Here is a 26,497-nt window from a genome sequence, read left to right on the forward strand (position 1 = left end):
CGGTTATCAACTTTGGCTCTATATGAGAATCAACTGAGGCATCATTTAAAAACACTGATGTCAAGCCCTACCACAGAGGGTCTAACTTAATAGTGTTGGATGGGGCCCAGATATCAGTATTTTTAACAAGTTCTTTACTTGATTCTAAGTTGAAGCCAACCTTGAGGAGCAATGAGCAGAAAGCACCTGGATCTAAGTCCAGGCCATGTCACTTATTGATTACGTCACTTTCCCTCTCTGAAATTCCATTTACTCATTTACAAAATTAAGATAATGATGTTTGGTTTACCTACTTCATCTGATTATTGTGAGGAACAAACCTTATAATATGTTGTAAAAGCACTTTGCCAACCTCAAAATAGTAATGGTATTATTCCTGCTTATTAAACATTATATAACCCTTTTTCTCAATAACTTGTCTTTAAAAAATAAAAGAGCAAATATTGATATTGAAGAAGACTTGGTAATAATTTTTAAATGTCATAAGGAATAGGGTTTATCCAGATGATATGGTTTGAGGGACCCTACAAAGGTGAATAGAATAGCCCAGAGCAGAACACATTTCTATTCTACAAAGCAGTTCAGAATCCTTTTGGGGAGACAGGCAGGAGAACATTTGCATAGACAGTTTAAATGGGAAGAAACAGGAAGCCTAACTAGATATTTGGTGGGGTGAGAAAGGCCGTGAGAAACGATGAGACATTAAAAAGGATATTAATAGTTAGGGTATTAATAACTGCTGAATAACACTAGGGTAGACATTTCAAAAGGCTTTAAAAACCTTTGGGGATAACACTTAAATAGGAGCAAGATACACAAGAAAATGTTTACAGAACAAGAACTAATAAAGGTACTTAAATCGAACCTTTTGATTTTTCCCCCTTAGGTACTTTTATAACTCCCACTCTGGTATTATATAGTCCAGTAGCATCATATTCTAAATTTCTTTATGGCTCAGGATTCCAAATTTGGCATCAGATCAAAATTGGAATCTTTAAGCTACAAAAAAGGCATTCTAAATGATACTCAGAAATGCATACATGGATTTATTTGGGGAGGGTGGGAAGCAGATTGGACAGTAATCGAAATCTTTTCTAGCTCCAAAACCAGCCCCCCTCTATTCTGAGCCTTTGGTCCACTCCATTGTAATTTCTTCCCCCTCCTTTCCCCAATTCACCAACTCATTACCTGTTACATAGAAGACACTGGTGCCGTCACCGCTGTTTCCCCACAACTCATCTCCCTGGAGTTTCAAGAATGGGAGAAGGAATAGAAAGAAGCAGCCTTGAAGTTTAAAGGACTAATTTTGTACTTGTAATAATCATGATATATATAGCTGGATTTCATCAACTCTGAAAAATCAGTGTTTTCTGTTTACTTCTGTTTTAGGTTTTCATCAGTATCAGAGTGAGTTACAGCAACTAAGTTCAATATCCTGTAACCTTTGGGGGGGTGGAATTTTAAGGGTAAAATGAATCCATTCATCCTTTCAACAAACATTTATTTGCCAGGCACTGGAGACACAGAGGTGCATGAAGCAGACGCCAACCTTCACCAAGTCTCCCACAGGAAATCTTTTTTCAGTGGACTGGTATTACTTTGGGCTGGATCATTTAAAAATAATAATCATGGTTCGTTACAAATGGTAGCATATCAGAGACAGCCTTCTGAAGTTTATTTAATCACCTACAAGGGTTAAGAATCACCTAACCCATTTTTCCACATCTGTTTCCTTATATAAAATATAGCAAAAATTATAAAAGTCCTATCTTTTCATGGTCTTCATGAGAAAATTTTAAGACTCTTGAAAGGTGTACTGCATAGTAAGACAGTATGACAAAAATACAGTAATTCAGAGAGTAGGAAGACAATGACAGTACATAAGTAAGCGATAAAACTTTGAGACTGAGATGTGGTACAATTGTAAAGATGAGCATGCACATACTGTATAATACAGTAATTATCCTCCTGTGTATATACTTAAATGTAGGTATATATCCAAATGTCCACGTCAGGAGAATGGATGAACATATTGGAATATATGCACACAATTAAGTATTATATGAAATGAAAGTGAATGAAGTACAGTGACTGAACAAAAAAAATGAATGAATTCGGAAGTACAATATCAGTGAAAAAACGTAATATGCAGTGTGATAGTATTTATTCAAAGCTCAAAGATAAGCACAATTAAATAAGATGTTTAGAAAAGTATATGAAACTATTTTAAGAAAAAAAGGAAATAATAAACACCCTGTGAAGAGGCAGGGTGATGAGATGGGGGAGGAGCACAACTAAAATAACTAAAACAACATTGGTAACGTTCCAGTTATTAAATTAGATGGAAGATTCATGAGTATTTATTATCATGCTTTATAACATATATGGCATGCATTCTTTTGTATACATATAAAACATTACATAAATTTCAAAATGTAATACACTGAAGAAAACAGATGTCTGTGTATCCTGCAACGTGCTAGATAAACAATGTGATTAGTACTGCATAGCACGCCACACATCTAATTCTTCTGTTATTACTAATGGTGATATTATCTTTAAAAGTGTTTTGGCAGAATGCTCAGATAACATGCAATATAGTCTAGATTTGTAAAAGAATAAACCTATGAAAATAAACTATTTCAGCATTTTCACATAACATACAGTAATTTCTAAAGGTTTTGTTCACAAGTCAGGCCAATGACAGAAAGCTGGAAAATAATAAATTATCATGTCTTGATGTTCTAAATAGTGCTTTCCTAAAGTCTTGTAGCAATTTCATCTTATATACTCTTATATATCTTTGCATTCTGAGCCTTCATCTAATTTTCAGCTACTAATAATAATCATTTTATTTTTTATATCAAGAATGAGAATTTCTCTGTGTGTATGTGTTTATAACTTTTCTGATTATCATGCTATATTCTAGGCCTTTGAAGAGATATACATATAACATAATCTCAGCTTTGCAAATTCTATATATTTTTAGTTTTATATCCTTCTTCAGAAAAAAATTCCTCAAGTTATCTGGGTATTATGCCTAATAGTTCTATACTAACTCCTGATGAACTATATTAGGATTATATAGAAAAGTTTAAAAAGATACAGATTTTCCTTCTTCATGATCAACAAAAACAGCTGAAGAAAACTTAAAGAATTAAGTATAATCACACTGAATGTTTGTTTAAATATAAAGTAAAAAACCAGAATCACCTTTCATAATGCCTTCAACAGGTATGCTAAGTAATATAATTCATCGTGTTTAAAAATTACATATAAAGCTTGTCCTGGTTTTTGGTCTGAAATGTCCCAGTTTCAATCCCAAGAGCCCCAGTCCAATTTTCAGGTCACCTAGAATGTCTGATTCAGGAAGGCTTAAACACTGACCCTGAGAAGACAGAAAAAAAATAGTATTTAAAGCTGTGTTTCAGATGAATGAGAGACTATCCTGGCTCAGTTTTTATATGTTTTAATACTTAACTACATTAACCATACAATATGTATTCTGCTTACTCTAGTATAATTTATATCCCTACTTCAGAACTTCACATGTATTGAACTACCACTCGAATCTTTCTTCTGATTCACAAGAACATTAATATTTTGTTAAATGTACTCCACATTTAGTGTGTTCACAGTATTTTACTTCTATATGATTTCATCTGCTAATAGATGAGGCAAATGTACCACTGAAAACCCTGCCACATTCACTGCCTTCCACAAGTTTCTCTCCAGTATATACTCACATCTATTGAGGGCAGCGACTTCTCACTATCACATTTCCATCCACTATGAGTTCACTGATGATCTATGGTGATCACTGGTGATAGACAGGGTCTATCATCCAAACCCTGGCTTTCCTAGACTCTGCATTTACAGGCTTTCTATTGACACATAACCATTCAATCAGCTAGATATGACTGCTCGAGGCTTTTCCAAATTGAATGTACCAGTTTTTTCCTATGTGTTTTTTTGTGACGGAAAATAAGATGTAATCAACCATTGAGGGCATGACCACATTTACTGCATTCATAAGGTTTCTCTTCTGTATGAACTGTTATCTGCTGAGGGTGCACAACTGGCTGTCCCACAGTGACTACATTCCTGTCTGCTAGGAGCCCACCCATGTTTAGTGATGTCTGAGGGGGTCACAGAAGGCAATAGCACAGTCAACGTATTAACAGGGTTTTCTCCCGGCAGGAGTTCACTAGTATCTAATAAGCCGTGGACATTTGTGGAAAGATATTTCACCTTCACTGAATCTACATGTTTATCTCGTGTATCTTCTTATGTTTCACATATGAGTTCTTTGATGGACAGTGGGCATTGTCTTTGTAGTGAAGGCTTTCCCAGTCACTGCATATATAGGGTTTCCCTCCTGTGTGAATTCTCTATGTTTAATTTAGAGTCCAGATTTCTGAGAACAGGATTTTCCATATTAAGTACACACCAAGGGAGCCTTTCCTGTATGAAATTGCTGATGTGCCATGAGGCAAGCCTTCCGGCTGAAGGCCTTACCACATTCAGTGCAGCCATATGGTTTCTCTCCAGTGTGAGTTCACTGATGCATAATAAGATTGCAATTCTGAATGAAACCTTTTCCACATTCACTGCATATATAAGGTTTCTCTCCTGCATGAGTTTTCTGATGTAGTATGAGCTGTGACTTTCTGGGGAAACCTTTTCCACATTCACTGCATCCGTGTAGTTTTTCTCCTCTTTAGTTTCTCTTATGTGCAATAAGCTCCGCATTCCTGCAGAAGGCTTTACTGCATTCAGTGTATTGATAAGGTGTCCCTCCTGTATTAGTTATCTGCCATTCAGTTAGCTTGAACTTTCTGGACAATGCTTTCCCACACATATGGCACACGTGGTTTATTTCCTGTACTAGTCTTCTGATGTTCAGTAAACTGAGATGTCCTGAGGAAGGCTTTCCCACACTCACTGCAGGCATAGGGTTTCTCTCCATTGTGAATTTGCTGATGTTCAGTGAGCTTAAACTTCTTGGAGGTTTTCTCATACACACCACAACGATGGGGTATCTTTCTGTATAAATTCTCTTATGTTCTGTGAGCTGAGACTTCTTGAGGAAGGCTTTCACAATTCCGGACACTCATGGGCTTTCTCTATTCTGTGTGTTGGCTGAAGTTTAAGGAATTGTGACAGTCCTGATGAGTTTTCTGCTTTCACGGAAATGGATTTCCGTATGAACTTGCTCATGACTTGCATGGACAAAGGATCTCCCATCTTTATTAAATTCAGCAGGCTCCTTTATGTTGCAGCTTCTACTTTGGTTGATTAAATCTAAATATGACTTCAAAGTTTTTCTATCTAAATCAAACACATCATGACTTGGCATTAAAGGAAAATGACTTTTGTGTATATACCAATGATAAAATAGCAGAAGGAGAAATTAAAAAAACAATTCCATTTACAATTGCTCCAAAGACTATAAAATATCTGGGAATAAATCTAACCAAAGATGTAAAAGATCTGTACTCAGAAAATTATACAACACTGAAGAAAGAAATGAAAGAAGACATAAATAGATGGAAACACATTCCATGTTCATGGATAGGAAGAATTAATATAGTTAAAATGTCCATACTGCCTAAGGCAATATACATATTCAACGCAATTCCTATCAAACTACCAACGACGTTTTTCACAGAAATAGAACATATAATCCTAAAATTTATATGGGACCATAAAAGACCCCGGATAGCCTCAGCAATCTTGAGAAATAAGAACAAAGTGGGAGGTATAACGATACCTGATTTCAAACTATACTACAAGGCTACAGTAATCAAAACAGCATGGTACTGGCATAAAAATAGACACATAGATCAATGGAACAGAATAGAGAGTCCAGACGTAAATCCATGCCTATATGCCCATCTAATCTACGACAATGGAAGCAAGAATGTACGGAGGGGTAAAGACAGTCTGTTCAATAAGTGGTGTTGGGAAACCTGGACAGACACATGCAAGAAAATGAAGCTGGACCACCTCCTTACACCATATACAAAAACAAATTCAAAATGGCTTAAAGACTTAAATGTAAGATCTGAAACCATAAAATATCTAGAAGAAAATATAGGAAGAAACTTCATGGACATTACCCGGAGTAAGATTTTCACTGATATATCCCCTCGCGCGAGGGAAGTAAGAGAAAAAATAAACATGTGGGATTACATCAAACTAAAAAGTTTTTTCACAGCAAAGGAAACCATCAATAAAACAAAAAGGGATCCCACTGTATGGGAAAAGATATTTGCCAATGATATATCTGATAAGGGATTAATATCACAAATCTATAAAAAACTTACTCAACTCAACTCCAAAAAAACAAACAACCCAATTAAAAAATGGGCAGAGGACTTGAGGAGACATTTTTCTAAAAAGGACATACAGAAGGCAAGAAGACATATGAAGAAATGCTCAACCTCATTAACCATCAGAGAAATGCAAATAAAAACCACAATGAGATACCACCTCACTCCAGTCAAAATGGCTATCATCGATAAATCAACAAACAACAAATGCTGGCGTGGATGTGGAGAAAAGGGAACGCTAGTGCACTGTTGGTGGGATTGCAGATTAGTGCAGCCACTATGGAAAACAGTATGGAGGTATCTCAGGAATCTGAAAATGGAACTACCCTATGATCCAGTAATTCCACTCCTAGGCATCTACCCGGAGAAATCCAAAACTCCAATTCAAAAATCTGTATGCACTCCTATGTTTATTGCAGCACTTTGCACAATAGCCAAGATATGGAAAGAACCGAAATGCCCATCGGTAGATGACTGGATTAAGAAGCTGTGGTACATTTATACAATGGAGTATTACGCAGCCATAAAGAAGAAAGAAATCTTATCATTTGCAGCAACATGGATGGATCTAGAGAACATTATGTTAAGTGAAATAAGTCAGAAAGAGAAAGACAAGTACCATATGATCTCACTTATATATGGAATCTAAAGAAAAGACTATGTGAATGAACTAATCAGAAACAGTTTTGGGGACACAAAAAAAAAACCGAGAGTTGTTAGATGGGTGTGTGGGGGGGTTGGGGATAAGGGGAAAGGTGAAGGGATTTGGAAGCAGCTGGTAACCACAAGATGGCCTCAGGGTTTTTTTGAAAATTAATTTGGGGAAGGTATTCAATAATGTTGTAAAGATTTTGTTGGGTATTTGATGGACATGCGTCCTATTTGGGAGACCACCTCAGGGATACTGTGGATACCTGATCATGGCATTGTACACCAGAAGCTAAACATTAATGAATGCCAACTATAATTTTATATATATAATGTGATGGTTCAGTGTGAGGTCGGAGGGATAGTGGATGGGGGGAGGGGGGTTCACAGTGTGAGGGATATAAATGATGAACGTCTAAGTATTACCTTGTCTTGTACACCTGAAACTAATAAAAAAAAAAGGAAAATGACTTTTGCACTGATGAACAATATTTCCAAATGTATTCCATTCATAACGCTGTTCTATCCTTTTTGGTATATTTCGCTTTTGCAAGTGCCGCAGCAGACGATCACCAACTCTCTCAATTTATGCATTTGTTTGACTATGGACTTCATCTAACATTGTCCATGATGGTTCTCCTTGTTTCAGTCTGGAGAGGACATCTGGTTTGCGAGCTTGCTACCCCACCAAAACAAGGTTGCTGTAGTTCTCCAATATCACATCCCAGTACAGATCCTTCTGAGCAGGGTCCAGGAGGTTCAGTCCTCCTACGTGAACTCCACAGCCACATCTTCTAATGTCATAATATGGGCCTTCATCATTTTCTTTGTTTCTGGAAATGCCCGTAACTGGGATGTTGTTTTCCGTTTCCTCTGGATCTGCCCTAAATTTCTGTTCAGAAATCTCAGTCTTGGGTCAAGGAGGCCCCACGAAATGACCATAAGCAACTCCAGAATCTTCTTATCTGTCCTTTACTTGATCTCTCTTCCTCCTGGGAATCCAGGACTAGGTCACTAGTTTATTGTAACAGGACATAAGTCAGGAACAGCCAGATGGAAGAGATGTGTAGGGGAAGGTATGTGGGAGAGGGCTTGGAGTTTCCATGGCCTTCCAGCATTCCACTCTCCCCAGATCGCCACAAGGCCACCAACCCAGAAGCTCTCCAGAAAAGCAACTACCATTTGCATCTTAATATCCCTTTCACAACACACATTCTGTATGACTGACTATTATGCTCTGGTCTTTTACCTTTAGATGTTCTGAGTTCTCCATTTCCAACTCTAGGTTATTTGAATATGTGAATAGGGATGGCAAGTTCACAGGTAATCAAAATTAATTTCTGCATTACATTTGAACATGGATATTTCAAAACATCTTCCAGAATATGTAGCACAGTAATCTATTTGCACTACCATGTAAAGAACATCCTAAATTCAACCAAAATCCTTTTTTTAAAAATCACTCATTCTAGAAATAGGTTGTTCTTCATTGCCACGCAACACCAAGAGTAAGCAGAGCATCACTCCTTTAATTTTTTGGTGGAGTAAAAAACTGGCTGAGTTCAAAGTAGCCAAAGGCACTTTTGCTATATAAGGTAACTACAACTGACATTTATTAAGCATCCACTAAATGCCAGGTTATCGGCTAGATCAATTTCCATAATGCACAGCAACCCTACAATTATCCAAAAAAGTGGTGCTCCATTTTAACAGATAAGGACAGAGTTTCAGAGATATGAAGTAATTTGTGCACGTTTATGCAGTTTGTCAAAAAGCAGAGCCAACATGATGAACTCGGATCTACTTTCTGTCAAAGCCCACTACACTATTTTGGCATAAAATTTAAGAGTAAATGATATAAAATGTCAATTAAGAAGGTAGTATTCATAAAGACAAAATCTAATAAAGTAAAGCATAATAGCTATTGTCAAACTTATAGGCCAAATTTCCTTGCAGAAATCCTGAATGAAACTTTAAAAATCACTTCTACGCTATATCTTATTACAAAATTCTGCAATTTTTTCTTTTAATTTTTATTTTTTAGTATTTACAAATATGTACTCTACGAATTTAAACCACAAATACCAATTCATTAAGTCCTAAAAAAGCTTTTCTTTTCTCTCAGGTATTTACTTTGAGTAAATAACAATCTGATTAAGACAAAACAGTTTAGATTAAATGGAAGCAGGAAAACATCTTTGAAAAGGGCTAATACACGCAATATGCTCATTTATATTTGTATTTTAAAAAGCATATTTAAAATACAGTTTATAATTAATTTTTACTTTTATTGATTTGTGCTTGAAATGGTGTAAAGGTAACAAGTGATTAGAAAGCACACACATATAATTCAGAGGAAGTTGCCCATCAAAAACAAACATTTTCAGTATTGATCTTTGAAGAATATTTTTTTCCATTTCCTTGAATAAAGATTTAAAAAGAAACAAAATACATCTGATAGGTAAATATGGAACAAAATAAAATGAACTGTCAGAAAGTAAGAATAACAACTTAAAGACATTTATTGTGGAAAAGACCAAAGCAGTAGCACAGCTGTTTCTGGTGCTTAGGTTGGGATGACTGTAACTATTCTTCTTTACAGTTTTCTGCATTTTTTTAAATTAATGAATATTTTTATTTTATAAACTTTTTTAAAGGACAAAAATCTTAATTGAACTGCGCAGTAATTTTTTAAAAAAATATGGCATAATACTAAATGGAAAAAAGACCATATTCAAGTTACATATGTGTATGTACATGAAAACTGGCTGAAATAAAACAGGCAAAATGATAATGGGTTTTGTTTGGATAGAAGGATTATAAGCAAGGTTTTTTTTTTTTCTCTTTTCATTACTCCAAATTTTTCTAAAAGTCAGATTTTATTACTTTTATAATTTAACAGTATAAAATAATTAGATGAATTATGAGACTGTGCTATATGCAAAACTTTATACTAATGCACATAACAAGCAAGGACCATAAAAACTCTCTTTCATCAACAGCTAAATGAACTTTCAGTTATTGGTGATGATTCTCTCCGTTAAATTTTTTGAACAGTAAATGCTATTTCTTCAAATTTGAGAGAATGGGGAAGGAAAGTGTTGACTACGCAGTAGGTAAAAATTACATACTTTTAAAAGATTGATGTTTTAAGAAAGGTCTCTAAAATTTTTTCCTTTGCATTTCTTCTCAAAAGTTATTTTACAAAAATCTTATGTGAAAGGCTACTGATCTATTCTTTTTTCCCCAACTTTCAGCTGGGAATGGTAAGGGAAGGCAATATGCTCTGAACACTACTCAGAAAACCAGTGATACACAAGGACATGGAAAAATGGGTCTAAAAAGGCTGAAAGATGAGCAAACCCCAGGAAAACAGACATTTTAATACATACAATTTAGAGGGGACCATTTCAGGTAAAAATATATCATCAGGACTTGAATTGTAAAAGAAAGTTTTCACTATGTATTTAACATTTCAAAATCTAACTTTAAATGTTTCCCATGTTGAAATTTTTTCTCTCAGCATATAATTCAGATATCACTGTACATGCAGCTAAAGAAAATTAACACCAAATGGAAGGGAAAAAAAATCTGTTTACATTGTCTAAAACAAAGTTATTATTCTAATTCCTTTTATCAAGTGTCTATTTCTCAGCCATTTTATATATAGTGTTACTTTCTCTTTGTTTTTCACTTCACGTTTGTGAACCATTTTAATACATCTAATTTTATTTATTCTTAGAATGAAATATAGAATTGTTTGTTTATAGATAACAGAAGCAATCACATGGTTTGTTCAAGGTAAAATAATCATGAAGCAAAAGGGCTAAGCCTTAAGTCTGTCAATACCCTGTCCCTACCCTCTTTCCATTACCCCAAATATTTTGAGTCCCACCAGACCTTCACCTTGCAAACCAATACTTTTGTGCCCATTTCTTAACTAGTGACAATCTAATTAATCACTTTTGTGTTTCAAGTGGAAAATATAAAAATGGTACAGTAGGACTAATTTTAGGTTAAGGTGATACCCACTAGAGCAGGCATCATGGCAATTATTTCAATGCTGACAAGAAATGCGTGGGTACCTGTCTCATTTTTCTGATTCAGTTGCTGACAGATTCTAAATGAAGCTTCAATTCTTTGTAAGAATTCTTTCCATTAAGATTTTAAAACCAGTTTCCCTTTCTTTCTCAAATGCATTATTATAACCAACCTTGTGTGGGGAGGAAAGTGTTGGGGGAGCAATCTCTTTAAAAGACTTCAAATATAACTATCTAAACCCATCACAACTAGAAATAAGTAAAACATATTAGATTAAATAAACTCCTCCAAACAGAGCTTGCTAAAAGAAATTTACATTAGCTTTTCCCTCTAATTACTTTAAATATAGCCAAGATCAGGAAGCACTTTCTGCTTTCTTCATAGTACCACCCCTTTGAGTTAAGATGGGAAAAGGTTATTTGTGACAGTTTATTTTTAGATATTGATCATCTCATCTAGCTGCAAAGGGAATAAAAATAATTAAAGTTGAGTGAAGAATAATTTGAAGTACAGCATATTTCAAAGCATAACTATCATCATAACTGTTCAGATGAGATTTCTTGAAAGCCTCATAATAAATGCATGCCCTAGATATTATTTTTTTTTAAATCTACACTTTGCTTATTCAAATTGGCCTCTTTTACTGGCAGCTTAAGTTTAACTTCCATCTTCAGATACTGCATATAATTCAAGTGAATGCAGTGATTAATGTGTATATAATGACTGAATGAGACCATTAGATGGACATTGAGTGTAAACTATGTAGTTTATTTTAAAATATAGTATTTGTCTATGCTGTGCTCTTTTATCAAAGTAGTATTTCTTCAATGTTCATAGCATTCATTTTTGTTTTTCTGATAACTCAAATTCATTTTAGAAAATTTGGAAAACACAGAAAAATAGAGTCTAAATAAAATAAAATCACCCATAGTTTCATTACCAATAAAAAACTACTTAACTAGTTTATCTATTATCCTCATTCCTATTGCTATGATAGGTAACAATAGACCATAGAGCCCAGAAAAGCTTGGTACCAAAGATAGGACATCATATAATAGTAGAAAAATAATGGCTTATTTAAGAGATGATTTACAAACACTAATATGTCATGCCTATATTTAAGTTTCCTCTAAAGGATACTCGTATGTTTTGTTAGCATTGTACATTTACATAGTGTTTCAGAAGTTTTGTTCACTTTCATTCTAGCATTGGAAAGTGGTTATGAGGGTCAATACTCTTATTTTAACTAACGAATAAATTGAGATGTAAAGTAATATATATCTCTGGATATTTCTGGGGTTCTTACATGAATAGCAATGATAGAACCGCAGCTTCTACACAGGAGATCAAATAAAAATGAATAACAATTCAAATATTTAATTCTAAATGTTTCTTCGAAAAGTACAAACAACATGTGCTAACCACAGGGGATAACTGGGGCTGAGGTCAATTTATTTTAACAAGTATGTAATGAGAACCTACAATATATGAAAATGAGCGAGACACAGTTCCTGCCTTCAAGGCGTTCATAATCTAATGGAAGTCAGATAATTATTACTCCCAGTAGAATATAGATGAGATATGAAATGCTATATAAAGTGAGTTTAAGGGATTTCTACTCCGCCCAAACAACAAAAAAATTAGTTAATTATAGACAAAATGGAATCACAAAAAACAATGCAAAAGTATACTGAAGAATAAAAAGAACAAAGAACAGATAGGAAACAGAAGACAAAGAGCAAGGTGGTATATTTAATCCCAACAATATCAATAATTACATGAAATACAAATGGCCAAAAGGGGGAAGGTACAAATAGTTGTGAGAAATAGTAAAAGTGTCATGAATGAGGTGGCATTTCCTAGAGGCCTTAAAAAATGGAACATAATTTTAACAGGCAGAGATAAAAAGAGATATGGGGCATGTTCTAAGGAGGCATCACAACATAAAAAGGTGAAAATGGAAGATCTATTTTACCAACAATAAGTCTTGACATGAACTACAGTACAATTAAGATATATGGGAGTACTAAAAAATAAAACTGAAATTATGTTAGGACCATACTTGGAACCCTTTGAATTCCAAAGAGATGAGTTTATAATCAATTTGGAAATTAGTGGAAAATTGCCAAAAGTGACAAAATTGGAGCTGGGCTTTGGGATGACCAGTCTGAAAGTGATCGAGTCTATACTTATAAATAGATTAAATCAGGATGTAATGAAGATGTACTTTATTAAGAAAAACTTCATCTAATATTTTCTTTAAGGTACAACAGAAAATACCTAGTTAAAGTAGATGAATATATTAAGTCAGGTACAAGTTGGGGTGGGGTGGACAAGGCAAGAACCAAGAACACCCAAGTACAGAGGTTTTTGTTTGGAAGCATTTTAAAGGTGACATGGGAAACACGACACATGATGGGAAAATGAGAGGAAAGTGGAAGAAACTGTGACAAATGTTATGAGCTACTAAACTTTCAAAAAACAGAAATAGGTAATATTAGAGCAAAATGTTCTAAGAAGGACAAGGCATCTTCAAAACAGTATACAGTGGGAGAAGGGTACAGAAGGTCCTACATCCTGAGTATATTTAGAGTATTTCCATTATTTGGAGTAATTTTCATAATTCTATGTTGGGTCAAGATGGAATGTATTTAAAAGTTCAACCTGTAAAAGCATATCTCTCTAGTCTATCTAATGTTTCCTGACTTGTAAATAGCAAAACCTAAACCTGTTATGCCTTGAAGTAAGATTCCTAAAAGAGTATGAGCCAAATAGTGCATCTATTAAAAGGTCCCGTTGAGAGAATGAACAAACTTCTGAGGACAATATCAGAATGGCATATGTTTTCTATGAAGAAGTTGTCAATAGCAGGTGTTCATACATTCTGGAAACAAAAACTGAATCACTGTTACTTAGATGGCAGGTTCTTAAAACAGTGGAATGGGTGGGTTAGTCATATATGGCATAAACTGTACTTCCACCACTGCACAATTCTCTAAAGGAAATCTTAATTCACTGAAAATCATTCCAGCCATTCTTCTGAATGTAACATTTGAAGGTCAGAGGGTCAGAGATATGCTCTGGAGCCCATGAGTTCTAAACGTAGAAAACTCTCCATTTCTGACCTCACTCTACTCGTATCCATCAAGTTAAAAAAAAGGTAATTTGTTCCCCCAAGAACACTTTGTTTATCTACTTTTGATATGGGAAAACATTAGGTATGTATGAATTAAGTGGAAATGAATACACATGAGTACCTTCCTTCAATATTTTCAAGAAAACTTATCATAGTTACCATTTAGAATTGCAGTCTTGGTTTATAAGGTAACAAAGAGTTGGCTAACTACTCAAAAGTAAATCTTAAACTGGCCATCCAGATCCAGATGTTTGAAGACACAAGAAATAAAAAACACCCACTGTCTGTCATAACTATGCTTGGAAATGAAGTTATTTTGGAAATTTGACATGAGATGGACTGCATTCTCATAGAACTGACAACAAGTATGAGTTTCTCATGTATGACAGGTTGAAAATTAAGCAAACTTTTAATTCCCCTGTTTAATTCCATGGTATTTCAATTGTCTTGGTTTTATGTATAAATGAAAAGCTTAAATAATACACATAATAAGTTATCACACATCTTGTCATATAGCAGATAGGTGTTAATAATTATCTTATTATGAGTGTTTGTATATAGATTGCCACTAAGCACATATCCAGTATTAATCTATACAGTACAATAGACTATATACAAAAGTATTTAAATCTACATTAATAAAATTTCTTATTTCTTTGAGAAAATACAGGCAATACAAGAAACTGTTAATTATCCTTGGTAATAAAGGACAGGGAATAGAAGGATACATTAAGTCATCAATTTCCCCAGTAATCTTCCATATCATTATATTTCATCCTCTGCTTTCCCTATTTCTGCATCATTGGATAGGCTCACAAATAATGGCAATCAGAGAGAGCAGCAACAGGCTGACATCGGTCTTACACGGAGCGGTGGTTATAGGCCTCAAACCTCTCAGGTGTGTTTTGTTATTAGAGTTGAATAAATTCTTGCAGGATACGAACTAGTCAATTCACTCCTCTACCATTTCTCCATATCTTATGCCAGGCTTGATTCAAACATTTTTATATTAGTTGCTGCATTCCTGAAGGCATTTGATTTGGGGATACCTGACTTAGATAATATTCAAAGTAAAAATATAAGGTCATGTAAGTGTGGATCACTGTTAAAGGTTATTATGTATATTTATTTGTATGTTTACCTATATAAGTGCAACTAATAGCTGTACTGATAAGGAACTAACAGTGTCTTAGAGCAAAAGTCTCAGATTGTTATCCAAATGGGGCAATTTAATTTTGTGAAAGGCAATACAGTCAACCTTACCGAAAGTCTGAGACTAACTCTTAGGAACTTATTATAGTGGTGCCTCTAGAGGTTCAGTTTAATTTTACATCTTTTGGTGAATAAAATCCTTGTTTATTGGGCAATATGAAAAATTTTCCAATGAATAATTACATATTTGGTTTCTTTAGAATCATTTGTCTTTGAACGAGAAACTCCCAAATCAATATCTTATAAACTCTTGGTAAACAGGAATACTTCTCATTGATAGACTATAAAATAACTAATACATTAACAGAAGGAAAGTTTGTCTGCTAGTACCTGTTGCACAATTGTTGTCAGTTCCAAGCAGAGCTGTATGACATTATTCCTTGTAACTGAATAGTCTGTGACAGCAGCAAATGGTGACCTATGAAAGAAAAAGAAAAATTGTGATTAATAGGAACAGCTTTTGAAAGGTTCCAAAATACAATAGCCTAAAATAAGATTTTGAATAATAGGAAATAAATTGTTCTGAAGTTTAATAGTGATAAAAGTATTCAGGATATATTTAAAGAAAAAAATGAGGAAAATGCTTGGAAGAAAATTAAATTCTAAAATATAATGTTTGCTTTTCATCAAATTTCTCTTTTTTTAGTTCTTAATATTTATTTAGAAGTTCTTTGATACTTCTTAAAAGGTCTCTTCACTACATTTAAAATAAATAAACAAAAAAAGGAGTACATTAGGCAAAGACAACACTTTAACTTACTTTCAAGTGAAGTGAAGATTTTGAGAACAGTAACTTCTTGAAATAGTCACGATTAAGAGCTAGCAATAATGATACCTAACACCAAGGACTTACTATGTGCTAGTTACTGTTCAAAACACTTTATACGTACTAAATAATTTTTACAACTCCTAAAAGATAGGTACTATTATCATTCCCATTTTACAGATGAGAAACCTGAGGTAGAGAAATGTTAAGTGACAACTACAAAGTGCTGAAGCTGGTTTTCAAACCCAGGAACTCTGTCTCCAGAACCCACCCCACCCCCCACACACAAACACTAATATATGGCCTCCATGAACTTACCTAGATTTTTATTATGTACTAAAGCAATAATTTATGTCACTTCACATCCTTTTTAAAAGTTGGTATATAAATAATAATATATATATATTATATATATATATATGTATGTGTGTGTGTATGTACGTGTGTATGTTTGCATATTCCAGGGGTGCCAAAAAATGTATACAAGTGGACACTTAGCCAACGTTGCTCAAGCAGTAGTTCGCTGTAATCAGAAGTGTCTGGACGCTGATGGGAACCACTTTGAGCACCTCTAGTAATTGCAGAAGTCAAACGTGACTTGTATTCATCTTTCGTTATCAGTATATATTGAGTATTACAATTTTAATACAGTTTTTTTCTTTCTTAAAATGTGTATACATTTTTTGGCACCCTATGTACATATGTATGTAGGTATGCATGTGTATGTATGTATATGTATGTGCGTGTATATATTCATATATATATGACTATGTATACATACTGGTATCAGGCCTGTATTTTCAAGATTGTTATAGACAGACAGCAGCAGTCTATCCTAGCAAGCGTTTTCTGTAGGACACAATGAAAGGCTTTCCAAGCCACCGAATGAATTCACAGTGTCTTTCCATTATTTCTTATCCTCTCTGTTTGTAAACACCAAAGGTTTTTGTGGGGCCAAAGCTTATGATTTAAGAGGCCTAGTTTAAGGAAAAGAAAACAAAATCACAAACATAAAAAAAGATACGAAGGTAAAAATTTAGTCAAGTTACTGGAATCTTAGTGCTTTAGATCTCTATTAATCTCTTTAGGCAATTTACTGGAAATGCTTATATAGAACTGCTTCCTGGTTAGAAACTGAATTTGTCTCTTTTCTAGAAAACTCTACAACTCAAGCACCTTCCACTGTCACAGGGGTCCATATAAGAGAAAGTTCCTTTACTGGTTATATTTTTAAAAAACAGATTTTTCACTTACATATTTTTTTTTTGCCATTCTAATAGCTATGTAGTGGCATATCATCATAGATTTGAGTTTCCTCAAGTTACATATATTCCATATTTATGTTATGCATTATCTATATCTAATAGTTATCGATATTTCCCTAGTAATTTTCTAATCAGTAATGATGCTGAACATCTTTATATGCATATCTGCTCAAGCCCTTTGCCCGTTTTCTATTTGGAATCTTGGTATCCTTACTATTGAGTTTAGAGTTCTAAATATATTTTGCATGCAAGTCCTCTATAAAACAGGTGACCTGTAATAGTTCTCAGTCTATGACTTGCCTTTCCATCCTCTTAAATGGGATCTTTAGCAGATCAAAAGCTTTTAATGAGGTCAAATTTATTGACAATTTCTTTTTTGGATTGTACCTTTAGTGTGATGTCTAAGAAATCCTCTCCTGAACCTAAGTCATTTTTCTTCTGAAAGTCTTATAATTTTATTTATTACATTTAGGTCTACAATCCATTTTTGAGTCAATTTTTGCATAAGTTGTGAGGTACAGGTTGAGGTACACTATTCCCCTATGCCTATGCAAATAAGTGTTCTATCACCGTTTGTTGAAAGACTATCCATTCTCCACTGAATTGCTTTAGCTCCTCTGTCAAAAAGCAGCTAACTATACTCATAAAGGTATAGTTCTAGACTCTCTATGTGTCTATCCTGCCACCAGTACCACAGTTTTGATTACTGTAGTTATATAATACTTAAAATCAGGTAATTTCTTTTTCAAAATTGATTATCCCAGTTTCTTTGCTTTTTAATATAAATTTTAGAATCATATTGTATGTAGCTATAAAAAAAATCCTGCTGGGATTTTTAAGTGAATTTCGTTAAATCTACAGGGAGATTTGAGGAGAACTGACATCTTCACCAACCTGAGTTTTCTAATACCTGAACATAGTATGTCTCTCCATTTATTTAGGTCTTGCTTTCATACATCGGTGTTTTATAGTTTTTACATGTAGATCCTATAGAAATTTTGCTAAATTTATATGTAGACATCTCATTATTTTTGGAGCAACTATAAATTATACCATGTTTTTAATTTTTGTTCTCAATTGTTCATTTTTAGTATACAGAAATATGATTAATTTTTGTGTATGGACTTTGTATTCTACAATCTTGCAAAATTCACTTACTGGTTCTAAAAGACATTTTGTAGGTATCTTGGAATTTTCTCCACACAGACACATATTATCTGCAAGTAGGGAAGTTTTACTTTTTTCCTTTCCTGTCTCCATGTCTTTTTCTTTCTTTTTCTTACCCTCTGCACTGGATATGACTTCCAATACATTATTAAATAGCAGGTGAGAGTGGGCAGCCTTGCCTTATTCCCAATCCTAGGAGGAAAGCATTCAGTCTTCCACAACGAAGTATAAGGTAAAACAATTAGATCTTCAGATTTACTTAATTGAATTTTATTTTTTAACATACCCTAACTCTTGTGCCTTAGACACTTTAAAAGTTTTCAGTGATATAAAGATACATTCCTGATCTCTTCAAAATAGAATGGTCTTGAAAGGTATTTCAGAAACAATCAGACTCAGGTATTTATTCTAAGAATGAGAGAAAACAATAAACTTCCACTATAAGTAGCAAAATAAACTTCTATAAATAATACTTTCAAACATTTTTAATGATATTATTGTACAAGGTGATACACAAAGTGATCTGTAAACCTGCAAGTATAGATTGATTTGGCAAAGCCATATAAAACTGCAAGAAAGATGAGGTGTGAAAAACAGCAGGATGTAGGTTAAAAATAGGCAAGTAAACCATGCATTGAAAATAAACAGTAAGCTACCAACTGTGATTCATCTATGAGCTTTTTTCTCTGGGAAAGTTTGCTGTTTCATTCATTCAATATTTAAAATGGGAGGAAAAAAGGAATTTTGTTAGCCTTAGATTTTATTTTCATTGAGAAATGTAAGGAGCTGGTTTTTGAAAATAAATCTTATTGAATGGAAGCTCCACTGAAATTGGAGTGTTTATGAATTGTAAATATTTTTTTCCCTAGCACCTTAACACTTAAGTCTTAATTCATACATTTTTCAATGGTATTAAAGATTGCTCATTGATGCCTTCAAAGTAGAAAGACAAATAAACTTTCCATAAATAAAATTCTATATAGCAATTTGAAGTATCAAGAACAAAAACAGAAAAGTGGTACTCTTTAGTATTTGAAGAGAAATACCAATGTGCAAATAAATGCTTAGATATGCTGCATTCCTAAGAATCACTTCCCAAATCTTTAAGAATTAGTCAACATTCAAAAGGAGATGTAGCATAATGTTCCCTAGGTCCATCCATGTCGTTGCAAATCGTAAGATTTCATTCTTCTTTATAGCCGAGTACATTATGCCAAGTGAAATAAGTCAGTCGGAGAAAGACCAAATACCATATGATCTCACTTATATGTGGAATCTAAAGAACTGAATAAATGAACGAAGTAAACAGAAATACTCTCAGATATAGAGGAAAAACTGATGGTTGCTAGATGGGAGTGGGGTGGGGATGAGGAAGAAAGGGAAGGGATTAGACAGCATAAATTGGTAACTACAATATTGCCACGGGGATATGAAAGACAGTTTGGGGAATATAATCAATAATGTTGTAAAGATTTTGTAGGGCGTCAGATGGGCACTTGTCTTATTAGGGAGACCACTTCATGGATGGTGTAGATGCTTGAAGCTGAAGCTGAATAATATTGTATGTCAACTATAATTTAATATATATATAGTCACAGGATATGGAGTACAGCGTAGGGAAGAGTCAATGAAATTGTAATAGATATATAGGATGCCAGAGGGGCAACAGATTGGGGGATGGGAGTTATCACTTTGTGAGGGGTGAAATGTCTAACTATTACATTGTTTTGTACACCTGAAACTAATAATAAATAAATAAATAAAAATAAATTTAAAAAGGAGATGTAGCACGAAAAGGGAATATGATAAAGGAGAAACAAGAAGGGCTTTGGTATCAGACAAAAACAGATTCAAATTATAATCTTCATACTAGATGAATGACTTCAGAGAAATTACTTAATGTCTCATGTAAAATGGGGATAATGATACCTGCTTTGTGAGAATTCAATGAGTTGATATATGTAAAGCATCTAGTTCAGTATCTACAGTTAAATATTTTCACTTATCTATTTTTTTATTAGTTTCAGGTGTACAAAACAATGTAACAGACATTTCACCCCTCACAAAGTGATAACCCTCCTCCCCCAATCTATTACCCCTCTGACTTCGTATATAGCTGTTACAATTTCATTGACTCTATTCCCTATGCTGTACTCCATATCCCATAACTATATACATATATATTTAATTATAGTTGACATACAATATTATTCAGCTTCAGATTCAGGTGTACAGTGCAGTGATCAGGCATCTATACCATCCATGAAGTGGCCTCCCTAATAAGACATGTGCCCATCTGACACCCTACAAAATCTTTACATTATTGATTATATTCCCCAAACTGTCTTTCATATCCCTGTAGCAATATTGTAGTTACCAATTTATGCTATCTAATCCCTTCCCTTTCTTCCTCATCCCCATCCCCCACCCATCTAGCAACCATCAGCTTTTCCTCTATATCTGAGACTATTTCTGTTTACTTTGTTCATTTATTCAGTTCTTTAGATTCCACATATAAGTAAGATCATATAGTATTTGGTCTTTCTCCGACTGACTTATTTCACTTAGCATAATGTTCTCTAGGTCCATCCATATCATTGCAAATGGTAAGATTTCATTCTTCTTCATAGCTGAGTAACACTCCATTGTATAAATAAACCACAGTTTCTTAATCCAGTCGTCTACCGATGGGCATTTCGGTTGTTTCCAAGTCTTGATTTTCACTTATTCTTTCTTTTCCTTTCTCCTCCCTTCAAGTGACATAAAGTTAAAATTGCAATAGAAACTTATCATATTGCAAATTCCCCCCCAAATGTAATAAAATCAAATTGCATGCAATTTCCCCCCAAAATGTAATGAAAAATTTAATGCCAAAGAATGTATTGCTTTTTAAAAATTAAGCCAGTTGCTTTGCATCAAAATAACCACATTTAACCAACAGAATTATACTGTAGTGTATACTAAAGGAATGAACTAAGGTTAAAGACCCAATGCTTGAATATCTGATTGCATGGTCACTTTAAACTCCCCAAATTAAAGCAAATCTACACTGACAAATCAAAATATTAAGAATTTTTGGTCAACATTAGTTCTATGGAACTTTTAGAATTAAGCACTTATATTAAGTTCTAAGCACTTTAAAAACAAACAGAAATAAAAAAGAGAAGACATATTCTTATTCTTTTATAAAGAAAGCATAGACAGATTAGTTCTGTTCTAGAACTTAAAATGAAACAAAAATATTAACTGAATTTATTTAGAGAAGAGTTAGAGACTTAAATCAAGATTCTGCAAGTTACTAACAAATTTTGTTCATGTTTATCGTTTGGTATTATATAAAGGGAAATAAACTGTATATATTTCTCATGTGGTTTTGGTGAACAAGGACAGTGAATTATAGAATATCTGCGCTTAAAAGAGAGCTTCAAATTGTAGGTCTTATAATCTTATTAACAAAATAAAAAAAAAACAGAAACAGAGGTTAAGTTCAAGGTTACCCAGGGCTTGAGGCAGAGCTGAAACTCAATTCTTCATCAGCCCCGGGCTCTTTTATACTACATCAGGATGTATTTCAACAGAGATTCACACTAATGGTTATGGAAAATACTGCTCTTTTGGCTTTTCTACCATTGATTGTTTTGTTTCCTGTGTATAGTTTACAGGACACAATGCAACAAGAGGGTATGAGGAGTGTTGTCTTGCTCTTTTACTGCTACCTAAAACATTTTTTTCTTTGAAAGGGATAATAAAAGTCTGGGCTATGAGTCAAGAAAACAAATAGCCTAAACATTTCATCTGGCACTTATAGATAAAATCCTATCATATTTAAATTCATTTTGGGACCTTCTGAAATGTATATTAGCCAAGAAGCAGTTAAGATACTCATATAACTTGTGGCAAGAGGAGGAAGCAAAGTCAAGCTCCCAAATATAGAAGTAGGACTCATCACTTGCCTTTCCTCTTTTCCATCACCACTAAAAGATTTAAAATCTATGAAAAGGAGGAAGTTAATATGATACAAAACTTGCCCGAATGACAAAGCATTTCACAGAAAAATTTCTTCAAAGAGGAGTTCTCACTTACTTTTAACTCACAACCAATTCATGCGTCATTCCAGTTTTCATGAGTTCTAAGTATAAACACTAAACCATTTCTGATAAGGTCATATATATCCTGATTCCCTAATCTAACACATACCGTGTTTCCCCGAAAATAAGACCTAACCGGAAAATAAGCCCTAGCATGATTTTTCAGGATGACATCCCCTGAACACAAGCCCTAATGTGCCTTTTGGAGCAAATCTTAATATAAGACCCGGTCTTATTTTCGGGGAAACACAGTACTTCAGTCCTTACCCTGCCTAATCTCTCAGCAACATTTGACCCTACTGACCACTTCCTTTTCTCCCTAAAACTCTTTACTCCCATCTTAAATGTTCTCACCATACACAAACAAGATAATTATGTGAGGTGATGGATGTTTAACTAACCCTAATTGTGGTAACCATTTTGTAATATATATGTGTATGTGTATCAAACTATCATGTTGGACACCTTAAACTTACACAATGTTATATGTCAGTTATATCTAAATAAAGTTGGAAAAAAATACAACAACACTAAAATCTCAATAAAAAAAAACACAACCAACCAACCAACCAACCAACCAACCAACCAACCAACAAAAAACTCTTTACTGCCTTTGCTTCCATGACATCACTCTCAACTAATTTTCTCCTATCTCTCTGGTTATGCCTTCTTATTTTTTTCCATCAGCTATACTTCTCATCATCCTTCAGTTGATGGTTCACAGAGCTTCTTCCTCAACCCAGTTCTCTTCATTCACTCAAAAATAGTTTTTGAGCATCTACTATAGGCCAGGAATTCTTCTAGAAAATTGTAATATCACTGAATAAAGCAAATGAAAATCCCTACTGTCTTCAAGTGTACATCATATAAAGAGTAGTCAGACAAAAACAATAAAAATAATATTAAGTAAATTATGCAGTGTGTTAGAAGCATGCAAATGTTATGGAAAACAAATAGCAGGATAAGAAGAATCTACTCCATGACTCTCCTTAGACTATCATATTAACATATCTACAACTTCAACGATCACCTATATTTTAACTATTCCCAAATCTCTATCAACCACGTATCTTTTATGAGCAGCATACTCTAAAGACCTTTTCAGTTGAATATTCTCCAGCCATCACAATTTATCATGCCTGACACTCAACTCAACACCCACTTCTCCTACAATGTTTCCCTGAAAATAAGACCACGCCGGACAATCAGCTCTAATGTGTCTTTTGGAGCAAAAATTAATATAAGACCCAGTCTTATTTTACTATAAGATCAGGTCTAATGTAATATAATATAAAATATAATATAATATAATAAATGTAATTAATTTAATTAATATAATATAATTAATATGATATAATAATATAATACATTATATTACCGGGTCTTATATTAATTTTTGCTACAAAAGATACATTAGAGTTGATTGTAAAGCTAGATCTTATTTTCCGGGAAACACGGTAGAATATTTTAAAGTTGATTGCAAAGGTGTCTTTGTTCCCCTTTCGAATAAAAATTTCATTTTTATGATCAAAATGTTAAATTGCTTTTCATTTAATTGATCACCATGGTATGACATAACACAAAATAAGCATTTTGAGAACCTTTGCAGTAATGAAAGCAAAACAGATAATTTAAATGATTTCCTTCAGGTTCTTTTTGTCACATTTTCTCTTCCTATGAAACAAGCATAAAACATCCTTGATGGACTTCACGGATTGCTATGTGTGTGTCTACATGTATTTGTGTGTGTGTGTACTCATGTGTGTTTGATATGAATTGGTATTTACTAAGAACATCTTTTTATATAATAAAAATAATGCCACTATACAACATTATGTAATATGATAAAATTTCACAAACTATTAGTGTTCTAGAAGCCATTTAAGTGATTTAATAAACAGCTATATCTGCCATTAAGAAGCAAAAATATTCTCTAATCATTCTATGTATTTATTTAACAAGTACTGATATAAAAAGAAAATATAATGAAATTTGCTAAATACAAACATCGAGGCTGAGCAAATTTACAATTATAGGGTAGATAATAGTATAAGAAGATACAACTAAAATCAGGAATGCCTTCTTTAAACTTTCTGATTACTGAGAAGCCTACTGAAACAAGCGTATTACATTACTGGAGGACTAAACCACATTTTAAATATATTTTACTTATTGATCATTATGTAACTTGGTAAATGTGGTTTAGACAACTATGAGAATTAAATTTTAATGACATCATGATGTGAAAGAAACATGCTGTCTACCAGTTAATTATCAAAAAGCTAATAATATATAGCTTAGTGTTCAGATTTGGATTTAATACTATGTTACATGTTATTATTAATATATCTAAATTTTGATAATATAGAACTAAGAAAATTACCTTAACTTTTATCTTAAAAACACAAATACTTTATTTTTAATATAAGGCCTCATATTTTTTCAAAAACAAAATATAATTATACATATATATGTCTTCTACTGACATTTATTCAACAAAGAATTCTGGTAAAAGTATATATTATCAGAGTTTCTTATGAAAGACAAATGTATTTTAAATTTTGATTATTTAACTATGTAACATAGTATATACTCCACACAAAAACTTTCAAAAATGAAAGAGCTTAGTTTTCTTTAAACAATTACAATCTGTGCTAACATTAAAATGTTTAACCACATATACAATTTTAATCTACCTTTCCATTTCATATTATGAATCATGATTAGACATTTGTTACTGGACATTTCTCTACCTGTCCAATCCTTTCACAAGAAACCATTAAATAATATTATATTCAAATTGGTATCCCAGGAAGATTACTTATGAAACATTTGGAAGATTTTACCTGTCCAACCAGGCAAGTAGACTCTTGGCTGCTCCAATCAGATCCACAACCGAAGTCAGAAAGTCGTTTGGCAATTTTCGGCTGGTTCTCCCATCGTAATGGCCACTTCTTCTCCTCCCTGTTATAAAATTCTGTAGATTTTTGGCAGATGCATTCAACTTGTGAGAAAGGGTTTTTAGATTTTCTGTTTCCAAGCCATAATTCTGAATTATAAAAGAGAGAATAAATATATTTAAAGTTGATATTTTATTCATCCATTAAGATATTTACTGAGTACTTCACTATGTACAGGAAATGAAACTAGTGTTAAGAGCTATAAATGAATTAGATAGAATTCCTGGCCTAGTGGAACCCACAGTCAGGTGAGGATTTGGGGATATATCTTTAGTCTCTGTTTCTGCTATTTTACAAAGTTATATTTTACTTGCAGAATGTTGGCAATATGTTTCTATTGGTTTAGCTATTTCTATTTCTATGTCTAACCACTGAAATTCACTTAAATGCAGACATCATTCTTCCAGCTCATTATACCTTCCAGTCTCTTCACCATGCCCCCGCAACACACACACACACACACACACACACACACACACACACACACACACACACCCTTAATTACCGCCAATCTATTCACTCCTTTCTCATTTCTTTCTTCCTTCCTATCTATCCTCTATCATATGATTATCAGTGTATGAGGGTTCCTTTTTTCCACAACCTGACACTTGTTATTATTTGTCTCATTGATAACTGCCATTCTAACAGGTGTGAGGTGGTATCTCATTGTGCCTTTGCTTTGCATTTCCCTAATAGCTTGTGAAGTTGAACATTTTTTCATACATCTGTTGGCATTTGTATGTCTTCCTGAGAGAAGTGTCTGTTTTTTCATACATCTGTTGGCATTTGTATGTCTTCCTGGGAGAAGTGTCTGTTTAGGTTCTCTGCCCATTTTTTAATGGGATCGTTTTTTTTGTTGTTGAGTTGTATGACATCTTT

The 26,497-nt window shown here is 33.5% G+C and overlaps 1 protein-coding gene across 6 annotated transcripts in view; it reads right to left on the reverse strand.

Annotated features, from left to right (window-relative positions):
* CNKSR2 (connector enhancer of kinase suppressor of Ras 2) overlaps positions 1 to 26,497 on the reverse strand; it is a 294,974-nt gene that overhangs the window by 199,110 nt on the left and 69,367 nt on the right. For all 6 annotated transcript variants that reach the window (XM_081043819.1, XM_081043822.1, XM_081043821.1 and 3 more), the window contains exons 3-4: positions 25,505 to 25,707; positions 15,703 to 15,790 (exon numbers count right to left, since the gene is read on the reverse strand). In XM_081043819.1, coding sequence (XP_080899945.1) covers positions 15,703 to 15,790; positions 25,505 to 25,707 — 291 coding nt within the window. The remainder of the gene's footprint in view (positions 1 to 15,702; positions 15,791 to 25,504; positions 25,708 to 26,497) is intronic.

The sequence above is a fragment of the Rhinolophus hipposideros genome (assembly GCF_964194185.1).
Source record: "Rhinolophus hipposideros genome assembly, chromosome: X".
NCBI classification, from domain to species: Eukaryota; Metazoa; Chordata; class Mammalia; order Chiroptera; family Rhinolophidae; genus Rhinolophus; species Rhinolophus hipposideros.